The following is an 18,286-nucleotide window of genomic DNA, read 5'->3' as shown; positions in this document are numbered from 1 at the left end:
CGGAATCTCGGCCCGGCGGGGTCGCCTCGAGACGCGGCCGAAGAGCCGCCCGCGCAGCCCCGGCCTTAGCCGCGCGCCCGCCGCGGCTCCCTCACAGCCGCTGTGGCGGCGGCGACGCCGCCCCCGCCGCCATCTTGCTTTTAAAGTTTGAAGCTTCCCTCTCAAGGCCTGCCTGGGCTTCTCATTGGCTGGCCGTCGCAATGACTGACTGCCCGGCTGCCCAGTAAAAAGAGGAAAGGGGAGGGACTGGTAGGCGGGGGAATAGAGAATCCTCTGTGTGGATAGGTTGGAAAGGGGCATCAGGCCTCCGCCCCTTTTCCTTTCCCCGCCCGCCCTGTTGATTGGTCGGGAGTTGATGTTCACGTCACTTGAATGACGGTGTAGTTCGCTCTATTTGTCCGCTTCCCCCATTCATAGAGGACTCGGTACTTTTGTCCGCAGACAAGATTTCCGGATTATTTTGGGAGGCTTGGCTAAACCCCATAGAGTTTTCTTTTTGTATTTACACTCTGACTTTATTTATTCGTGCCATCTATTTGCATTCATTCATCTACTTATTTATTCATGCCACTTCTTTGCATCCATCCATCCATTGATTTATTTTGCGTTCCTTCTATTAAAATTCATTGACAGCTTTTCCCTTCGTTGCATTTCCACCGTTTATTTATTCATTCAGTTTAAGGGGTGCGTTATCCACCCCCTCTTAAAAAAAATTAAATTACTAGATTTTCCACAATTATAACAAAAACCAAAAAGCAGAATGACACAGAAAAACAGAAAAATACATCAAGGAACGAAAGAAGAAAAAAGGGACAATAAACAGATAAACAATAACAACAAATTTAATTCTTTACAAATCCAACCTTTTAAACATCTTGGTTGACTTCCTCTAGTCCCTCCCTTCTGAGTTTCCTTGTCACCAGCTTTCCAATATCATTTTTAAACTAAAACAATTTCCAATTATAGTCCATCTTACTCACTTTTCTTAATATTATAAATCCCATTTATTTAATTATAACTTAAGCTTAGGCCTGTTTCTTTCTTTCAATTAATTTCTAATGTTTTTATATTACAATATTTATTCAAATAGTCCTTAAATTTCCTCCGGTCCTCTTGAAACTCCTCTTCTTTCTGGTCGCAGATTCTTGCAGTCAGGTCAGCTAGCTCCGAAAAGTCCATCATCTTCATCTGCCAATCTTCCACTGTTGGTAGTTCTTGGGTTCATTATATCTCTACTTTATTTCCTGATTGCATCGACATCCTTTTCTATGCCAGCCTTCTTTATATCTACTTCAACCAGGGTGATTCAGTGGCATTCCATGTCTGGAATGAAAACAAGCAAAAACCCCAATCTATTGCAGAATCGCATCTTTTCTCTTTTGCAAGAGGTTTGGAAGCGAGAACTACAAATCCCAGCATCCATGGCGAGGAGAGGGGCATGCATATGGTTCTTCCCTTCCATACACTTCCGGTCTGGTTTGCAAGGAGTCTTAATTTCGCAGCTGGGTTTTGTCTGTGTCTGTGAACGATCCCTGGTTTTACAGGTTGCCTGCGTTTGGAACAAAAGGGGTCGAGGTAGGTGGTTTTCCAAGAAAAGGGAGAGGCCATTTATGGGATGCAAAATAATTGCTTTGGATGGGAGGATAAAGGATGCCAAGCGGATAATATTTGGTACAAAACCTCCTTTTTGTACAGTATTTGGAAAACTCGGCTGTTATGGCCATGGGGAGGAGCTGCCAAGCTGCCAAGATAATTCATATGAGTTTATTCTTCTGGTTGCAAAGGAAAATAAGAAAGATGGTGACCCTATGAGTTGTGCAACCAATTTCAGGTTTTTGTGTGTGTGTGTGTCAAGTTGCAATGATTTTTGCAAATCTCTCTTAGCTTTGTAAACTACACCAAGCCAGGAACAGAGCATGATAGCCTAGCTCTTGCAAGGGACATTGTTTTCAACGCTGCAGCTGGGTTCTTGCAGAGTTGGTCTTGCCAGGAGCAACAGACAACCGAGTGAAGAAATGGATATGATATGTGGTAGAATCAGAGATAAAGAAAGTTAGCTGTACTGTACATAAGAGTAGACCATCTTTTGCTCCACGAGCTTATCTGATCTGCTTTTAAAGCCGTAAATGGTCCTGCAGCAGGGAGTTCCCTAAGTCATCACCAACCTTTATTACAGTCCAGAGACCCAACAAATCGTTACAAAGCAATACACAATTCAGACAGCCTACCTCCAGGTTAAACAAGCATTTCGTTCAGAATATAGGGATCATTGGTTCTTGCAACCACCGATAAAAACTTGGCCACTGCTAATGTTCTAGCATTTGTCCGGTCTTCCAATAGGAACCTGACATAGTGAGCCTCTGATTTTCCCGGGAAAGGTACCAGCAAGGGTAGTATCAGTTCAGCCCTGGCTTGCTCATATTTTGCACAGTGCAACAAAATATGTTTTATGGAATCGATGTCTTGGGCACACGAGCAAAGTCTGTCCTGGTAGGGAACTCCTCTCAACCTGCCAGCCAACACTGCAGAAGGAAAGACGTTTAGTCTGGCTTTGGTGAAAAGCCTTCGATAATTTGGTACTGTCAGGTTTTTAATGTAAGGTGTTAATTTAAAGACATGCTCATATTGTACTCCTACTGCCAGCGGACTACAGACGGCGTGTGATCGAGATCGCAGGTCACTGTGTGCATAAGTTAATTTTGCACTGCTGCAAGAAGGACTTTACTAGATCCACCACAAATCTTTTGCCTGTTGGTTTTCCTTCTACTTTTTACATTTCGTACATAAACAAAAAGTTACATTGGGTTTCAAACAGACAGCCCGGCAACATCACTTTGTTTACATTCCTAAGCAAAATGTAAACTGTCTCAAATTTATATGGTGGATACATCTTACTATTTTGATTGAAGAAAACCTATGGGGATGGACAACACAAATGTAGAAAAGATGTAGAACTCATTTAGGACCTAAAAGTCATGCATTGTAAGGATAATTTGGGAAAGGGTGTTTTTCATGTTATTAAACTGATAATTGACTGCTGAGTATTCTCTGCCACATACCTCTTGAGTAACAATTTATGGGAGTCTTAATTCAAGAGTTTTTTTGCACTCGGGTCTTGCCATCCGATGCCCTTTTAAACACATTGTGGGAAGGGAGATTTGTTTCTTTGTTTGTTATTGTTATTATTTCTCTCTATTGTTATTTATTGCATCTGTATACCGGCCATATACCCGCAGGTCTCCGGGCGGTTCACAAAATAACCTTACCATGTAAAAAAACACAAAATACATAATAAAAACAAGAACGTTGGTTTATTTGTTTCTGTTCTTATTTTTATTATATATTTTGTGGTTTTTACGTAGTAAGGTTATGTTGTGACCTGCCCTGAAATATTGTTGTTATTATTAGGCCATGGTGAAACAGGAGGCTGGATTAGACGGGTCCCCTTTGGCTTGATGCAGCAGCCAGGCTTTTCTTGTGTCCTTATGGAACCTCCAGGTCCAGTGGCAGTCTATCTGGATTCCTAGATCATAGAATCATAGAGTTGGAAGAGAACCCAAGGGCCATTGAGTCCAACCCCCTGCCAAGCAGGAAACACCATCAGAGCACTCCTGACATATGGTTGTCAAGCCTCTGCTTAAAGACCTCCAAAGAAGGAGACTCCACCACACTCCTGGGCAGCAAATTCCACTGTCAAACAGCTCTTACTGTCAGGAAGTTCTTCCTAATGTTTAGGTGGGATCTTCTTTCTTGTAGTTTGGATCCATTGCTCCGTGTCCGCTTCTCTGGAGCAGCAGAAAACAACCTTTCTCCCTCCTCTAGGTGACATCCTTTTATATATTTGAACATGGCTATCATATCACCCCTTAACCTCCTCTTCTCCAGGCTAAACCTGCCCAGCTCCCTTAGCCGTTCCTCATAAGGCATCGTTTCCAGGCCTTTGACCATTTTGGTTGCCCTCCTCTGGACACGGTCCAGTTTGTCCGTGTCCTTCTTAGGGGTATTTGGCCACTGTGAGGACAGGAGGCCCTTTGGCCCGATGTCCTTATGCTCCCCCTATTCTGGATCCGTTGCCCCCCGCAATGGAGCTGTCACCCCCAAAACCGTGTTGCTTTCTCCCCTTACTAGGAAGGCCTTCCGGAACAGCAAACCTGGACTCCCCGCTTGACCGTGGGGCCCTGATGGACACCTCGGAGCCCAGCAGTGCGACGGAAGAGGAGGAGGAGAAAGTGACGGCCGAGCAGCGCCCCAGGACCCGCTCCAACCCCGAGGGGGCCGAAGACCGGACCCTGAGCACCCAGGCGAGCGTGGGCAGCCGCAGCGAGGGGGAAGGGGAGGCGGCCAGCACGGGGGACAGCCCCCAGAGCGCCACGGCCACCAATGGGAAAGGCTGGCCTCCCACAGTCCCGCCCACCGAGTTCCAGGTCAGGACGCCACGGGTCAACTGCCCGGAAAAAGTGGTGAGTAGCTTATTCTGTCCTCGACTTTTTCACGCCAGCCCCAACTTGGTCCCCTGAGCTCATCCTAGAAGAGGAGGTTTTAGAGATTTGTTGGGCAGTTTGGGATAGCTCAGTTGGTAGAGCATGAGACTCTTGATCTCAGGGTCGTGGGTTTGAGCCCCGCGTTGGGAATTGCACGGGGCTGGGATGGATGACCCTCGGGTCCCTTCCAACTCTACAATTCTATTGTTCTATGGATGTTCTTGATATTCTCTCTCTCTCTCTCAGATCATCTGCCTTGACCTCTCAGAGGAAATGTCCCACTCGAAACTGGAGTCGTTCAACGGGTGAGTGGCCTCGTCCCTTCTGGTCGGCCGACATGTTTCTGTTGCGGAACTACAATGTTTTCCCCTGTTTTATTCTGTTTTTAATCTGTTGGGAGTTGCCCAAAGTGGGCAGGATATAAATAAGAAATTATTATTAATATTATTGTTTCTGTTTCACATTGTGATACAGTGGTGCCTTGCAAGACGAAATTAATTCGTTCCGCAAGTTTTTTCGTTGTGCGAGTTTTCTGGTCTTGCGAAGCACCACTGCATTTAAACACTAACAACGGTGGGGAGGGGAGGGGAGAAGCAGGACAGCTGCCACAGCCGGTACCTCAGACTCACCTGCGCGTTGTGGCCACCGCGCGACGCGGCTGCTGGAGGGCGGCGGGGCTCAGGAGCGCGACTCCGGCTGCAATGCTGGCTGCTGGCGGCAACGGCTCCTGAGGGGAGCGCGCGAGGGCGGTGGGCAGCGGCGCGAGGCAGCCGGAAGGCCGGCCGGAAGGTGGGAGGGAGCCGGAGGAGCGGGGAAGCGAGTGTGTGTGCGTGCAGTGACCGTCGCCATGACAGGAGAGGCAGGGCCGTTTCGTCTAGCGAAGCAAGCCCTTAGGAAAATCCGTCTTGCGAAGCACCTCAGAAAACGAAAAACCCTTTCGTCTAGCGAGTTTTTCGTCTTCCGAGGCATTCGTCTTGCGGGGTACCACTGTAGTTCTTTTTTTTAAAAAAAAGTTTTTTATTAACAATTTCAACATAGAAAAATATCAAAACATCTCATATTCATTCCCCCCCCACCTCCCCATCAAGCCCTCCCCCCAAGTCTTCCCTCAGCTCCTCTCTCTGCTTTTTCAACTCATATTATTCTCTGCATTCTATAAAATTGTATAAATCCTTACATTATCTATCTGCTATGTTAGCAATCAATAAATCTGTGTATGTTTATTCAAAATCTGCCAAGGAGTCCAATTCATTTTGTTGTCTTTTTTTAAGTAATTTGTAACGAGTTCCCATCCTTCTTTGAAGTCACAGTTGTCCTTATCTCACAATTCATATGTGGACATATTCTCTCCCTCTGGAAGGTCTAAAACCAACGCTCTGAACATTTCTCAGAAGATGATAGAGATGTTCGTCCGGACCAAGCACAAAATCGACAAGAGCCACGAGTTTGCGCTGGTGGTGGTCAACAACGACGTCACCTGGGTACTTTTTGGCTTCTTCTCTCTCTTTTCTCTGGCCACCCATCATAGCTGTCAAGCGTCCCTTATTTGGCGGGAAAGTCCCTCATCCCAGCGCCGTGTCCCGCTGCTGTCCCTTATTGATGACGTCCCTTAAATTTCCCGGGTTTCAAAGGAAGCAGCTCCTCTCCCTCCCTCCCTGCCGGCCAGGGAGGAGGGAGGCTCCAACTTTGTTGCTTGGCTTACCATACGTGGCGGGAATGCAGAGAAATTAAAAAAATCTGGGAAATGATATACAATGAGTTGAAGAAACTGTTTAAAATGACATTTGTAAAAAGATCTAATGTTTTCTGCTCCATCCCCTCAGACAGTTTGGATGCCCTTTCCCAGCTTCTCAATCTTCTTCTTTTTTTTTTTTTTTTTGCGGGGAGGTAAACTGTGGGTTAAACCACTGAGCCTTGGACTTGCCGATCAGAAGGTCGGCGGTTCGAATCCCCACGACGGGGTGAGCTCCCATTGCTCGGTCCCTGCTCCTGCCAACCTAGCAGTTCGAAAGCACATCAGAGTGCAAGTAGATAAATAGGTACCGCTCCAGTGGGAAGGTAAACGGCGTTTCCGTATGCTGCTCTGGTTCGCCAGAAGCGGCTTAGTCATGCTGGCCACATGACCCGGAAGCTGTACGCCGGCTCCCTCGGCCAATAAAGAGAGATGAGCGCTGCAACCCCAGAGTCGGCCACGACTGGACCTAATGGTCAGGGGTCCCTTTACCTTAAATAACCTTCCTACTTTGTAGGAAGGAGTTCAAGGATACCTTTAAAAACAATTTTAAAAGTTGTGTGCCCTTCTTTCTCAATTTGATCCTTTTACATGATTGTGTGTGTTTGGTGGTATTTTGTGCATTGTGGATCCTGCCATTAATTTTATTGATTACAGTTTAGTAACCCTTTATTGCAATTGTAAAGTGTCAACTGCTTACCGTATTTTTCGCTCTATAACATGCACCAGACCATAACACGCACGTAGTTTTTAGAGGAGGAAAACAAGAAAAAAATAATTCTAAACGAAATAGTGGATATATGATTTTTGTGGTTCATGCTGTGGCCACAGACATGTGATCTGACAGTGAGTTTGGAGTATCCCAATGCAAAAATCCTGAGGATCCATGTGGATCCGTGCTTTGTAACCACGGAGGAGGGAAAGAAGGGGAACCATGGATCCTCTGCTCACGACTGCAGCAGATCCCCCCCCCCCCCGCCACCCGCAGGCATTCGCTCTATAACACGCACAGACATTTCCCCTTACTTTCTAGGAGGGAAAAAGTGAGTGTTATGGTGCAAAAAATACGGTAATTATTAACTGCTGATTTTTAATTTTACTGTTGGCTGGTGTATTCTAATGGGTAGCTGAATATTGCTGTATTTGATATAAGCCGTTTAGTTTAAAGTTATGTTTTTATTGTGACTTTTTGTAGCGGGTCATGTTTGTAAACTGCCTTGTATGCAGTACTGGAGTACTGTGTCCAGTTCTGGGCACCACAGTTCAAGAAGGACACTGACAAACTGGAAAGTGTCCAGAGGAGGGCAACCAAAATGGTCAAAGGCCTGGAAACGATGCCTTATGAGGAACCGCTAAGGGAGCTGGGCATGTTTAGCCTGGAGAAGAGGAGGTTAAGGGGTGATATGATAGCCATGTTCAAATATAGAAAAGGATGTCACCTAGAGGAGGGAGAAAGGTTGTTTTCTGCTGCTCCAGAGAAGCGGACACGGAGCAATGGATCCAAACTACAAGAAAGAAGATTCCACCTAAACATTAGGAAGAACTTCCTGGCAGTAAGAGCTGTTTGACAGTGGAGTTTGCTGCCCAGGAGTGTGGTGGAGTCTCCTTCTTTGGAGGTCTTTAAGCAGAGGCTTGACAACCATATGTCAGGAGTGCTCTGATGGTGTTTCCTGCTTGGCAGGGGGTTGGACTCAATGGCCCTTGTGGTCTCTTCCAACTCTATGATTCTATGAACATAGAAAGGCACAAATCAAAAGTGAAATGGAATGAAGACAGATAATCACCTGCTTTCTGGTTTTCTCCTCCCCGCCAGCTCTCTGGATTCACCTCTGATCCTAGAGAAGTTTGCAGCTGCTTGTATGACCTGGAGACAGTGGTGTGCAAGTCCTTCAGTATCCTTCTCACCGTGTGCCGGTGGAATTGCAGCGGGTTGGGCTAGATGACCTCTGGGGGGTCCCTGATTTAGGAATCTGGACCGGGAGGGACTGGATACCAGCTGGGGCAAGAGCACACTGCGGAGAATTATCCACCTTAACTCTTCTCCCTCCTTGAAGATCTCGAAGGTCTTTTCAGCCTCATGTAAGTTTCTCCTGGTGGGACGGGCATTGGGTTGTTCCTGGGATGTTTCAGACCCAGGGCTTCAGACTAGAAACCCTTTCCCTGGGGATGCCAGCGGGGACCAGTCCCCTGGGACCTTCTGCACTACCGCACTGTGACCCACCCCTTAAAAATAAGGCGCTAGTCCTCATGTTCCTGCTGAGTCGAGCAGGAAGGATCCTGGTTGCCTTACGAACAGGGGAAGTGGGATTTCCCCGTTGTTCCCTCCAGCTCAGGGGGCGGGCGCGGGGCTAGGGGAGCCTGCAGGAAACCTGCTATCAGTCCAGGTCCCCGGACCCAAATTTCCCTCCTTCTCCCTCATCTACGCAGACAGCAGAAGACAGAACTGCCCGTGACGGAGAATGTGCAGAGTATCCCACCGCCATATGTCGTCAGAACCATCCTGGTTTATAGCCGTCCAGCTTGCCACCCCCCGGTCACAATCACGGAACAGATGAAGGTGCCCGTTCCCTTTTTCTTTCTTTCTTTTATTTTAAAAAAATATATTGTTGTTGTTCAGTCGTGTTCGCCTCTTCGTGACCCCCCGGACCAGAGCGCGCCAGGCACTCCTGTCTTCCACTGCCTCCCGCAGTTTGGTCAAACTCATGCTGGTAGCTTCGAGAACATTGTCCCACCATCTCATCCTCCGTCGTCCCCTTCTCCTTGTGCCCTCCATCTTTCCCAACATCAGGGTCTTTTCCAGGGAGCCTTCTCTTCTCATGAGGTGGCCAAAGTCTTAGAGCCTCAGCTTCAGGATCTGTCCTTCCAGTGAGCACTCAGGGCTGATTTCCTTCAGAATGGAGAGGTTGGATCTTCTTGCAGTCCATGGGACTCTCAAGAGTCTCCTCCAGCACCATAATTCAAAAGCATCAATTCTTCGGCGATCAGCCTTCTTGATGGTCCAGCTCTCACTTCCATACATCACTACTGGGAAAACCATGGCTTTAACTATAGGGACCTTTGTTGGCAAGGTGGTGTCTCTGCTTTTTAAGATGCTGTCTAGCTCATGCTATACCAGCAGATAATGAATTGGCCACTAAGCTCACTTGTGGGCTGCCTCTCTCCCCAGACTTTGGAGCCTCAGCTCCTTCCAGTCAGCACTCAGGGCTGATTTCCTTCAGAATGGAGAGGTTTGATCTTCTTGCAGTGCCTGGGACTCTCAAGAGTCTCCTCCAGCACCAGAATTCAAAAGCTCTCACCTGTGGCTCCTAGAAGCTGCCAGCAGGCGGCAGTGGCCACATCCCAGGATTGGCTTTGACTGGCTGGCTGATCCAGGTGAGGGGAGCTGATGGGCCTCGGACCCTCCGTGCGTTAGGGGCTTCCCCTGCATGCAAAGACCCGCTCTGGTGGATGGAGTGGATGAGACCAAGTGGGCCCAATGGTCAAGAAGGCAGTTTCTGCCCATGCCATAAATAATAATAATAATAAATTTTTATTTATACCCCACCTTTCCCGGTTCAAAAACCGGAATCCGGGCGGCTAACAACAAATTTAAAACACTTAATTGATGCAACGAAAACCGCCATAAAATACGGTATAAAATGTGAATAACGATAAACTCAGAATTCAGAAATCAATTTAGGGAGAAAATCCATCCAATAAACATTGGATGATCACCAGGGCTAGCTGGCTAAATTAGTCCTATTTGGGCCAGCGTAGAGACCAGGGGAGAAATAGCTTTGAGATCCCAGAGCAGGCAATCTTCATAAAAAGGGAAGGGAAGGGAAATAAAAGATCAGGCTGAATTCGAATTAAAGGCCAGGTGGAACAGCCTGTCTTCCAGGCCCTGTGGAAGGAGGTTAAATCCTGCAGGGCCCTGGTCTCATGGGACTGAGCATTCCACCAGGTCGGAGCCATCACTGAGGAGGCCCTGGCCCTGGTGGAGGATAGTCTGACTTCCTTAGGGCCCAGGGACTCTAAACTATGATTATTCATGGACCTTAAGGTCCTCTGCGGGGCAGACCAGGAGAGGCGGTCATCCACCTGGGAAGGAAGCCCATCTAGGAGAAGGGAAACTCTGGCCCTAAACCTCCGCTGCCTCGTGCGACATCTTAAGAAAAGGCTCAGGAGTAGACCCTTCACAAATCTGGAACGGGGTCCCTAAGGTGGTTGGACGGCGCCTTCTACGCCTGTTTGTGGCAACTCCCGCAGCCCAGCTGGTGCCAAACATCTTGCTTTGGTTTCCTTTGGACCCCATCAGCGAGGTCAAGGGGTGGGGTGTCCTGTCGCCTGGGCAGCCCAGGACCTCCAGACACATTGCCCAGACACACTGCCCCGGGGAGGTCACTTGGGTACTGTTAGTGCAGCAGTTTGGCCTCACCCTCTGAGTCACACTCCATTGCCTCTTGAGACAGATGGATGCCAACTAGAAAATTCCGCTGGCATCTGTACCATGCTTCCATTCGTGACCGTGCTGCTGCTGCTTTTTTTCCGCACAGAAAATGCTCCAGTGCCCTTATTACTACTTTGACGTGCTCTATATTCACAACGGCTTTGAGGACAAAGAGGAGGAAACCAGCTGGAAGGTAAACAGATTTTTTTTTAAATAATAATATTTATTAGTTTTCCAACAAATTGAACACAAACTACAAAAAACCAAAAAAGAAAAAACATACAAGAATACAATACCATACAAAGAAACACTGCAAAACACTAACATACAACTAACAAAACAAAACAAAACCCTTTTAAAACACAGTTCAATTTCAATATCTTGTCTTTCTTTCACTAATTTCCATGACCTCCTCACACCTCCCTTTTTGTATTCCACTTCTATTAATTGTTTCAGCAATTCCTTTCCATCTTCCTCTGTTTTCTATCCTATAATTATATTAACACTTTCTAACCTTGTTTATCCCTTTAATGCTCTAATAACCTATTTATACTTAATTCCTTATAACATTTCTACTAAAGCCATATAACTTCATTCCAACATTTTTCTAACATTCATTAATTTTACAGTATTTCTGTAAATAGTCTTTAAACTTTTTCCAGAATTACTGGGCCAGGGAAGTGGGCAGGGACACTGATGTCCCCTAGGTGTTGTCAATCATCCCTCAGCAGCCAGCTTGGCCAAGTTCAGGAGCAGATTGCTGGCAAGATCTCACTCCAGTGCCGAGAGAGATGCGCTGATTGTGGCTACCAGACTAGTGACTGGGAGCAGCCACCGAGAACATATAACACTGGTCCTAAAGGATCTTCACTGGTTGCCAGTACTTTTCCGAGCACCATTCAAAGTGTTGGTGCAGACCTTTAAAGCCCTAAATGGCCTCAGCCCTGTAGGCCTGAAGGATCGTCTCCACCTCCATCGTTCAGCCCACACTGAGGTCCAGCTCTGAGGGTCTTCCGGGGACTCCCTCCCAGCAAGAAAAGAAGTTACAGGGAACTGGGCAGAGGGCCTTCTCAGTGGTGGCGCCCTCCCTGTAGAACACCCTCCCAGCAGATGTCAAGGAGATAAAAAACTATCTGACTTTTAGAAGACATCTGAAGGCAGCCCCGAATAGGGAAGTTTGTAATGTTTGATGTTTAATAATAATAGTAATAGTAATAATTTATTATTTATACTCCGCCCATCTGGCTGAGTTTCCCCAGCCACTCTGGGCAGCTCCCAATCGAGTGTTAAAAACAAAACAGCATTAAATATTAAAAACTTCCCTAAACAGGGCTGCCTTTTAGATGTCTTTTAAAGAAAGGGTAGCTGCTTATTTCCTTCACATCTTAAGGGAGGGTGTTCCACAGGGCGGGTACCACTACTGAGAAGGCCCTCTATCTGGTTCTGATATATATATTCTGATACATGCTGTGAGCAGCCCAGACTGTTCATCATCATCATGGTGAAAACCTTGGAATATGCAGAGACGGCAAAACTGACAGCGCTGATGAAAGATACAAATTCTGAATATTTCAAAGATGACTAGAAACCATTTTCTAGCCTGTATATAAAAAGTTTTCCCCTGTGCTAAGACCGCAGCGGGGTTTGAAGTGTAGGAAAATAGCAGAAAATATTTTTACAAAACATGTTAGAGAGTTTGAAATTAGATTAGACAGAATTGTGAAACTTAATAATGATGATGATGATGATGATCTTTGTACCCCTGCCCATCTGGGTTGCCCCAGCCACTCTGGGCGGCTTCCAGCATATATGAAAAGATAATGAAACATTAAAAACTTCCCTATACAGGGCTGCCTTCAGGTGGCTTCTGTTGCAGAGTTACTTATCTCCTTGACATGCAATTTGGATTATAAACATTGATGTTTGGCCTGGAGAAGAGGAGGCTAAGGGGTGATATGATAGCCATGTTCAAATATATAAAAGGATGTCACATAGAGGAGGGAGAAAGGTTGTTTTCTGCTGCTCCAGAGAAGCGGACACGGAGCAATGGATCCAAACTACAAGAAAGAAGATTCCACCTAAACATTAGGAAGAACTTCCTGACAGTAAGAGCTGTTTGACGGTGGAATTTGCTGCCAAGGAGTGTGGTGGAGTCTCCTTCTTTGGAGGTCTTTAAGCAGAGGCTTGACAACCATATGTCAGGAGTGCTCTGATGGTGTTTCCTGCTTGGCAGGGGGTTGGACTCGATGGCCCTTGTGGTCTCTTCCAGCTCTGTGATTCTATGATTCTATGATGTTGGGTGAGCGGGAAGTTGCTATTCTGTTGATTTGGGATATAATTGTTGAGTAACAGATGCAGCTTTCTATATGGAAAAAAGACTATTATTATGCTATGTTATACGTATAGCAGCCCAGCGGCTGGGGCAACCTAGTCTTGTGGGTGGGGTACAAATAATAAAATTATTGCCATCACTATACCTTTGCGGTTCCTCTCTCCTCTCCAGGAGACCTTTGCTTTCTTCAGCAACCTGGACAGCAAAGGCACCAACTACAAGTATGAAGTGTCGCTGACCGGGCCGGCCGTGGAGCTCCACAACTGCATGGCCAAACTCCTTGCCCACCCGCTGCAGAGACCCTTCCAGACCCACGCCTCCTACAGCATGCTGGAGGAAGAGGAGGCGGTGGAGATTGAGGCCGTCGTGTGACTTGGGGGGGAGACGCAGACCAAGGGACACACACACACACTCACTCACTCTCTTTGCAAAACATCTTGCAGGCCAGCAAGCATATCTCTGCAGCCCACCTTCCTCGTGTCCTTAGCGTTGTTAGGGATTTAACTCTCTGGGTGTTTCTTTCGTAAATGCAAGCTGTCTGTCAGTTTCTCTCCCCCCCCCCACCAAAGCAGTTGCCAGATATTGCTGGGGGTGGGGGAACGACTTAGGGGTGTAACAAGTTGACTACCTTCCTTTTTCGTGGTCCGTAGTGAAGTGGGCAGAGGAAGGGAGAAACAGATGTTGAATGTCAACTGATTAAAAAGGCTTTTCCAATGGTTAAAGCGGCCCGTCTCCGGAGATTTATTTGCGTTCTGGGAATTTAAGAGGGGTCCCCCCCTTATTTCTTTTTGAATAAATTTTATTAGGTTTTATAAAGAGAGATACGTGCCTCTTCTGGTCCGGGGAGCCCAGCTTGAAGGAGAGCTTTAAGGGGGGACACCTTGGCCTCTTCATGTCTCTGCCTCCTGGCCTCCCACCTCTTCTGCTTCAGCTTCTACCTCTGATTCCATACTGCTGTCTGCCACACACTCTCCCCGCTCACTAACTCCTGTTATCCCTTCCGTTTCCGACACCACTTCTTCCCAGTCTTCTCCCTCGTCTCTTTCTTTCCACTCATCATCATCATCCCACCTTTCAGGGTTCCCCAGCTACTTCCTCCCATCATTCTTGTACGTCCAACCAGTCCCTGACATCTGGCTCACTGGTTCCTATTAACCTGGAGACTGAACATTTACATGGAGGTTTTCCCCTAAGCAATGGGAGACTATGCCTGCATGCAGCCAACCTCTCCTCTGCCCTTTTCAGCCCTCTTCTGGTCCTGGGAGATCAGCAGGGAGGGGAGCTTATCGTAGCAGGAGAGGAAGACACCCGCCCGACCCATCTTTGTCTCTTGCCCCCCCTCCCCTACCTCCAAATCTGGGCTGCTCTCTGCCACAGACTCCCCCCCCACTCACTAAGCCCTGTTACCCTTTCAGCTTCCAACACTCCCTTCCTCCCAGTCTTCTCCCTCCACCCCTCCCTGAGCTCTGAGCCTTCTTCCCTTGGGAGTCCCCCAGCTAGTTTCCCTCACCAACCTGCCCGTGACACGGCTCCAGATCGAGAGGCCTGGAGGGCTACATTTGTCCCCTTGAAGCTGAGATTCCTCCCTCCTGATCTAGCGAGACAAAGCAGCCTTCGGTCCATTCATTGCCACGCGTTTACTCTGAGCAGGACTGAGTTGCGTGCCACCCCTGGTTGTTGTTGTTGTTTTTCCAATCGCCACCCGCCAGTTTGAGGCTGGAGCAGAGGAAGAGGAACTTGCCTCCTGCTGCTCCCAGCTCAACTCCTCCCTCTCGCTGAGGACAGGAAACATGCCCAGGCTGTTTGGAGTTTTGAAACAGGAAAGGACGGCTGCCTGCCATTCGGGCTGGACCTGCAGAGAACAGACTGTTTCTCTCTTGCCACCTTCCAGTTTAGCCAGAGGGCAGGAGAACCTGGAATGGACAAGGTGAGTGCAGAAGGTTTTGTTTTATATCTGAAGGAGCGTCTCCACCCGCATCGTTCTGCCCGGACACTGAGGTCCAGCTCCGAGGGCCTTTTAGCGGTTCCCTCATTGCGAGAAGTGAGGTTACAGGGAACCAGGCAGAGGGCCTTGTTGGTGGTGGCGCCTGCCCTGTGGAACACCCTCCCACCAGATGTCAAAGAGAACAACAACTACCAGACTTTTAGAAGACATCTGAAGGCAGCCCTGTTTAGGGAAGCTTTTAATGTTTGATGCATTGCTGTATTTTAATATTTTGTTGGAAGCCGCCCAGAGTGGCTGGGGAAGCCCAGCCAGATGGGTGGGGTATAAATAATAATAATAATAATAATAATAATAATAATTATTATCAGTGGTACCTCGGTTTAAATACGCTTCAGGTTACATACGCTTCAGGTTACAGACTCCGCTAACCCAGAAATACAGTGGTACCTCGGGTTAAGTACTTAATTCATTCCGGAGGCCTGTTCTTAACTTGAAACTGTTCTTAACCTGAAGCACCACTTTAGTTAGTGGGGCCTCCTGCTGCTGCTGTGCCGCCGGAGCACAATTTCTGTTCTCATCCTGAAGCAAAGTTCTTAACCTGAAGCACTATTTCTGGGTTAGCAGAGTCTGTAACCTGAAGCATATGTAACCTGAAGCGTATGTAACCCGAGGTACCACTGTAGTACCTCGGGTAAAGAACTTTGCTTCAGGATGAGAACAGAAATTGCACAGTGGCAGTGCGGCGGCAGCAGGAGGCCCCATTAGCTAAAGTGGTGCTTTAGGTTAAGAACAGTTTCAGGTTAAGAACGGACCTCCAGAACGAATTACCGTATTTTTTGCTCTATAGGACGCACTTCCCCCCTCCAAAAATGAAGGGGAAATTTGTGTGCGTCCTATGGAGCGAATGCAGGCTCCTTGGCTTCAGCGATAGCAACGTGAAACCTCCGAAGCGCAGTGGGAGCGCTCCTTCTGCGCTCCGGAGGCTTCATGTTGCTTTCGCTGAAACCTGGAGAGCGAGAGGCGTCGGTGTGCACCGATCCCTCTTGCTCTCCTGGCTTCGCTTCGCTGGAGAGGCGCTGCACAGTTTTCCCTCTCTGCGCAGCGCCCCTTCAGCGAAGCGGGAGGAGAAATGGAAGGGGCTCCGTTTCTCCTGCCACTTCGCTGAAGGGGCGCTGAGCAGAGAGGGGGAGAGGTTTTCCCCCTGTTCTTCCCCTCCAAAACAAGGTGCGTCCTATGGTCGGGTGTGTCCTATAGAGCGAAAAATGTGGTAAGTTCTTAATCTGAGGTACCACTGTATTATTATTGTTTTTTGGGGTGGTTGGGGGTCCTGAGTCTTCTCAGCCCCTTCCTCCTGTCACTGCCACTCTCTTTCCAGAACTTCCTCCGTTGCTTCCCTTCCCGTCCAAGCAAGGAAAAGTGCAGGAACAATCCCAACTACTTGGGAGTAGACCCACCGAAACAAACAGGGGCTTGGTGTGGTTTTTTGCCATGTCCGCTCATTGCAACGGTCTGTCCCAGACCCTCCATTGGTCCTTATTTTCCAGGGATAATCCCGCACTTACAGAAGCCGCCCCGGTTTCTGAGTTGGTCCCAGAATGTCCCGCTTTTCCTTGTTGTTGTTGTTTAGTCGTTCAGTCGTGTCCGATTCTTCGTGACCCCATGGACCAGAGCACGCCAGGCCCTCCTGTCTTCCACTGCCTCCCGCAGTTTGGTCAGATTCATGTTTGTAGCTTCGAGAATACTGTCTAACCATCTCGTCCTCCGTCGTCCCCTTCTCCTTGTGCCCTCCATCTTTCCCAGCATCAGGGTCTTTTCCAGGGAGTCTTCTCTTCTCATGAGGTGGCCAAAGTATTGGGGCCTCAGCTTCACGATCTGTCCTTCCAGTGAGCACTCAGGGCTGATTTCCTTCAGAATGGAGAGGTTGGATCTTCTTGCAGTCCATGGGACTCTCAAGAGTCTCCTCCAGCACCAGAATTCAAAAGCGTCAATTCTTCGGCGATCAGCCTTCTTTATGGTCCAGCTTTTCCTTAGGACATCCCTATTTTCATCAAAGAAATGTTGGAGGGTCTGGAGTTATGCGACTGCCGAACCAAGGAGATCAGTCACTAGACAACCTTTGGAAGACATCTGAAGGCAGCCCTGTACAGCCATACCTCGAGTTACAGGTGCTTCAGGTTGCGGTTTTTTTGTGGACCGCCGAAACCCGGAAGTACCAGAACGGGCTACTTCTGGTTTTTTGGTGGTCGCACATGCTCAGAAGCACTAAATCGCGCTTTGCACCTGCGTACAAGCACCGAATCGCAACCCGCCGTGTGCAGACGCGGGTTGCGGACGCTGTGGGTTGCGAATGTGCATCCCGCACGCATCACGTTCACAACCCGAGTGTCCACTGTATAGGGAAGATTTCAATGTTTAATGTTTTGTTTTATATATATAGGGAGCCGCCCAGAGCGGCTGGGGAAACCCAGTCAGAGGGGCAGGGTTTAAATAATAAAAATATTATTATTATTATTGAATAAAGGTAAAGGTACCCCTGCCCGTACGGGCCAGTCTTGCCAGACTCTAGGGTTGTGCGCTCATCTCACTCTAGAGGCCGGGAGCCAGCGCTGTCCGCAGACACTTCCGGGTCACGTGACCAGCGTGACAAGCTGCATCTGGCGAGCCAGCGCAGCACACGGAACGCCGTTTACCTTCCCGCTGGTAAGCGGTCCCTATTTATCTACTTGCACCCAGAGGTGCTTACGAACTGCTAGGTTGGCAGGCGCTGGGACCGAACGACGGGAGCGCACCCCGCCGCGGGGATTCGAACCGCCGACCTTTCGATCAGCAAGTCCTAGGTGCTGAGGCTTTAACCCACAGCGCCACCCGTGTCCCTATTATTGAATAGGATGTCCCTATTTTCATCGGAGAAATGTAGGAGGGTCTGTCCTTGCTGGACCCGACTTGCTCAGGCAACTGAGGATAATCCATCCCCTTTTCTTTCTTAAATTTCTTTCTTAAATCTATTTCTTAAATGCACTTAAATAGGAAGCGTTTCAAGACAGGAAGCCTTGGCCAGCAGGATGCAAGGCTCCGTTTCCTGTTTTCCGCAGAAACAATGGACTTACTTGTCCCTACTAAGTCTCTCTCGTGCATGAAAGCTCCTTAGCTCACCACAAAAGACTGCTGATCCCGACTAAGGTCTGCAATTGACCTGATGCCGGCTTGCGAAGGGTCAGTCCGTTGTGCTGCTCTCCCTGTTATGGATCACAAACTCCGCGCTGCCCTATAAAAAAGCATTATTCATAATACAGTGGTGCCCCGCAAGACGAATGCCTTGCAAGACGGAAAACCCGCTAGACGAAAGGGTTTTCCGTTTTGGAGGTGC

At 48.2% G+C, this 18,286-nt stretch overlaps 2 protein-coding genes across 4 annotated transcripts in view; both read left to right on the top strand.

Moving 5' to 3' along the window:
• The first annotated feature begins 123 nt into the window (after positions 1-123).
• Positions 124-13,696, top strand: BABAM1 (BRISC and BRCA1 A complex member 1). 2 transcript variants are annotated; one of them, XM_083421731.1, is made up of 9 exons: positions 124-249; positions 4,129-4,460; positions 4,728-4,786; positions 5,842-5,962; positions 8,027-8,105; positions 8,268-8,292; positions 8,641-8,770; positions 10,749-10,835; positions 13,146-13,696. In XM_083421731.1, exons 2-9 carry the CDS (start codon positions 4,182-4,184, stop codon positions 13,344-13,346), a joined length of 981 nt encoding a protein of 326 aa, XP_083277857.1. In that variant the 5' UTR covers positions 124-249; positions 4,129-4,181; the 3' UTR covers positions 13,347-13,696. The 2 variants fall into 2 exon arrangements, with proteins under 2 accessions (XP_083277857.1, XP_083277856.1); XM_083421730.1 differs by lacking the exon at positions 124-249 and adding an exon at positions 1,439-1,575.
• An 804-nt stretch (positions 13,697-14,500) lies between these two features.
• Positions 14,501-18,286, top strand: part of USHBP1 (USH1 protein network component harmonin binding protein 1) — a 35,150-nt gene continuing 31,364 nt past the window's right edge. The window contains exon 1 of one of the 2 annotated variants that reach the window (XM_083421492.1): positions 14,501-14,901. In XM_083421492.1, the coding sequence (XP_083277618.1) occupies positions 14,765-14,901 (137 nt within the window). In that variant the 5' untranslated portion in view covers positions 14,501-14,764. The remainder of the gene's footprint in view (positions 14,902-18,286) is intronic. The other variant, XM_083421493.1, reaches the window with a different exon arrangement.

The sequence above is a fragment of the Podarcis tiliguerta genome (genome assembly GCF_965153285.1).
Source record: "Podarcis tiliguerta genome assembly, chromosome: 18".
Lineage (NCBI taxonomy): Eukaryota > Metazoa > Chordata > Lepidosauria > Squamata > Lacertidae > Podarcis > Podarcis tiliguerta.
This window is presented reverse-complemented; position numbering and strand designations above follow the sequence as displayed.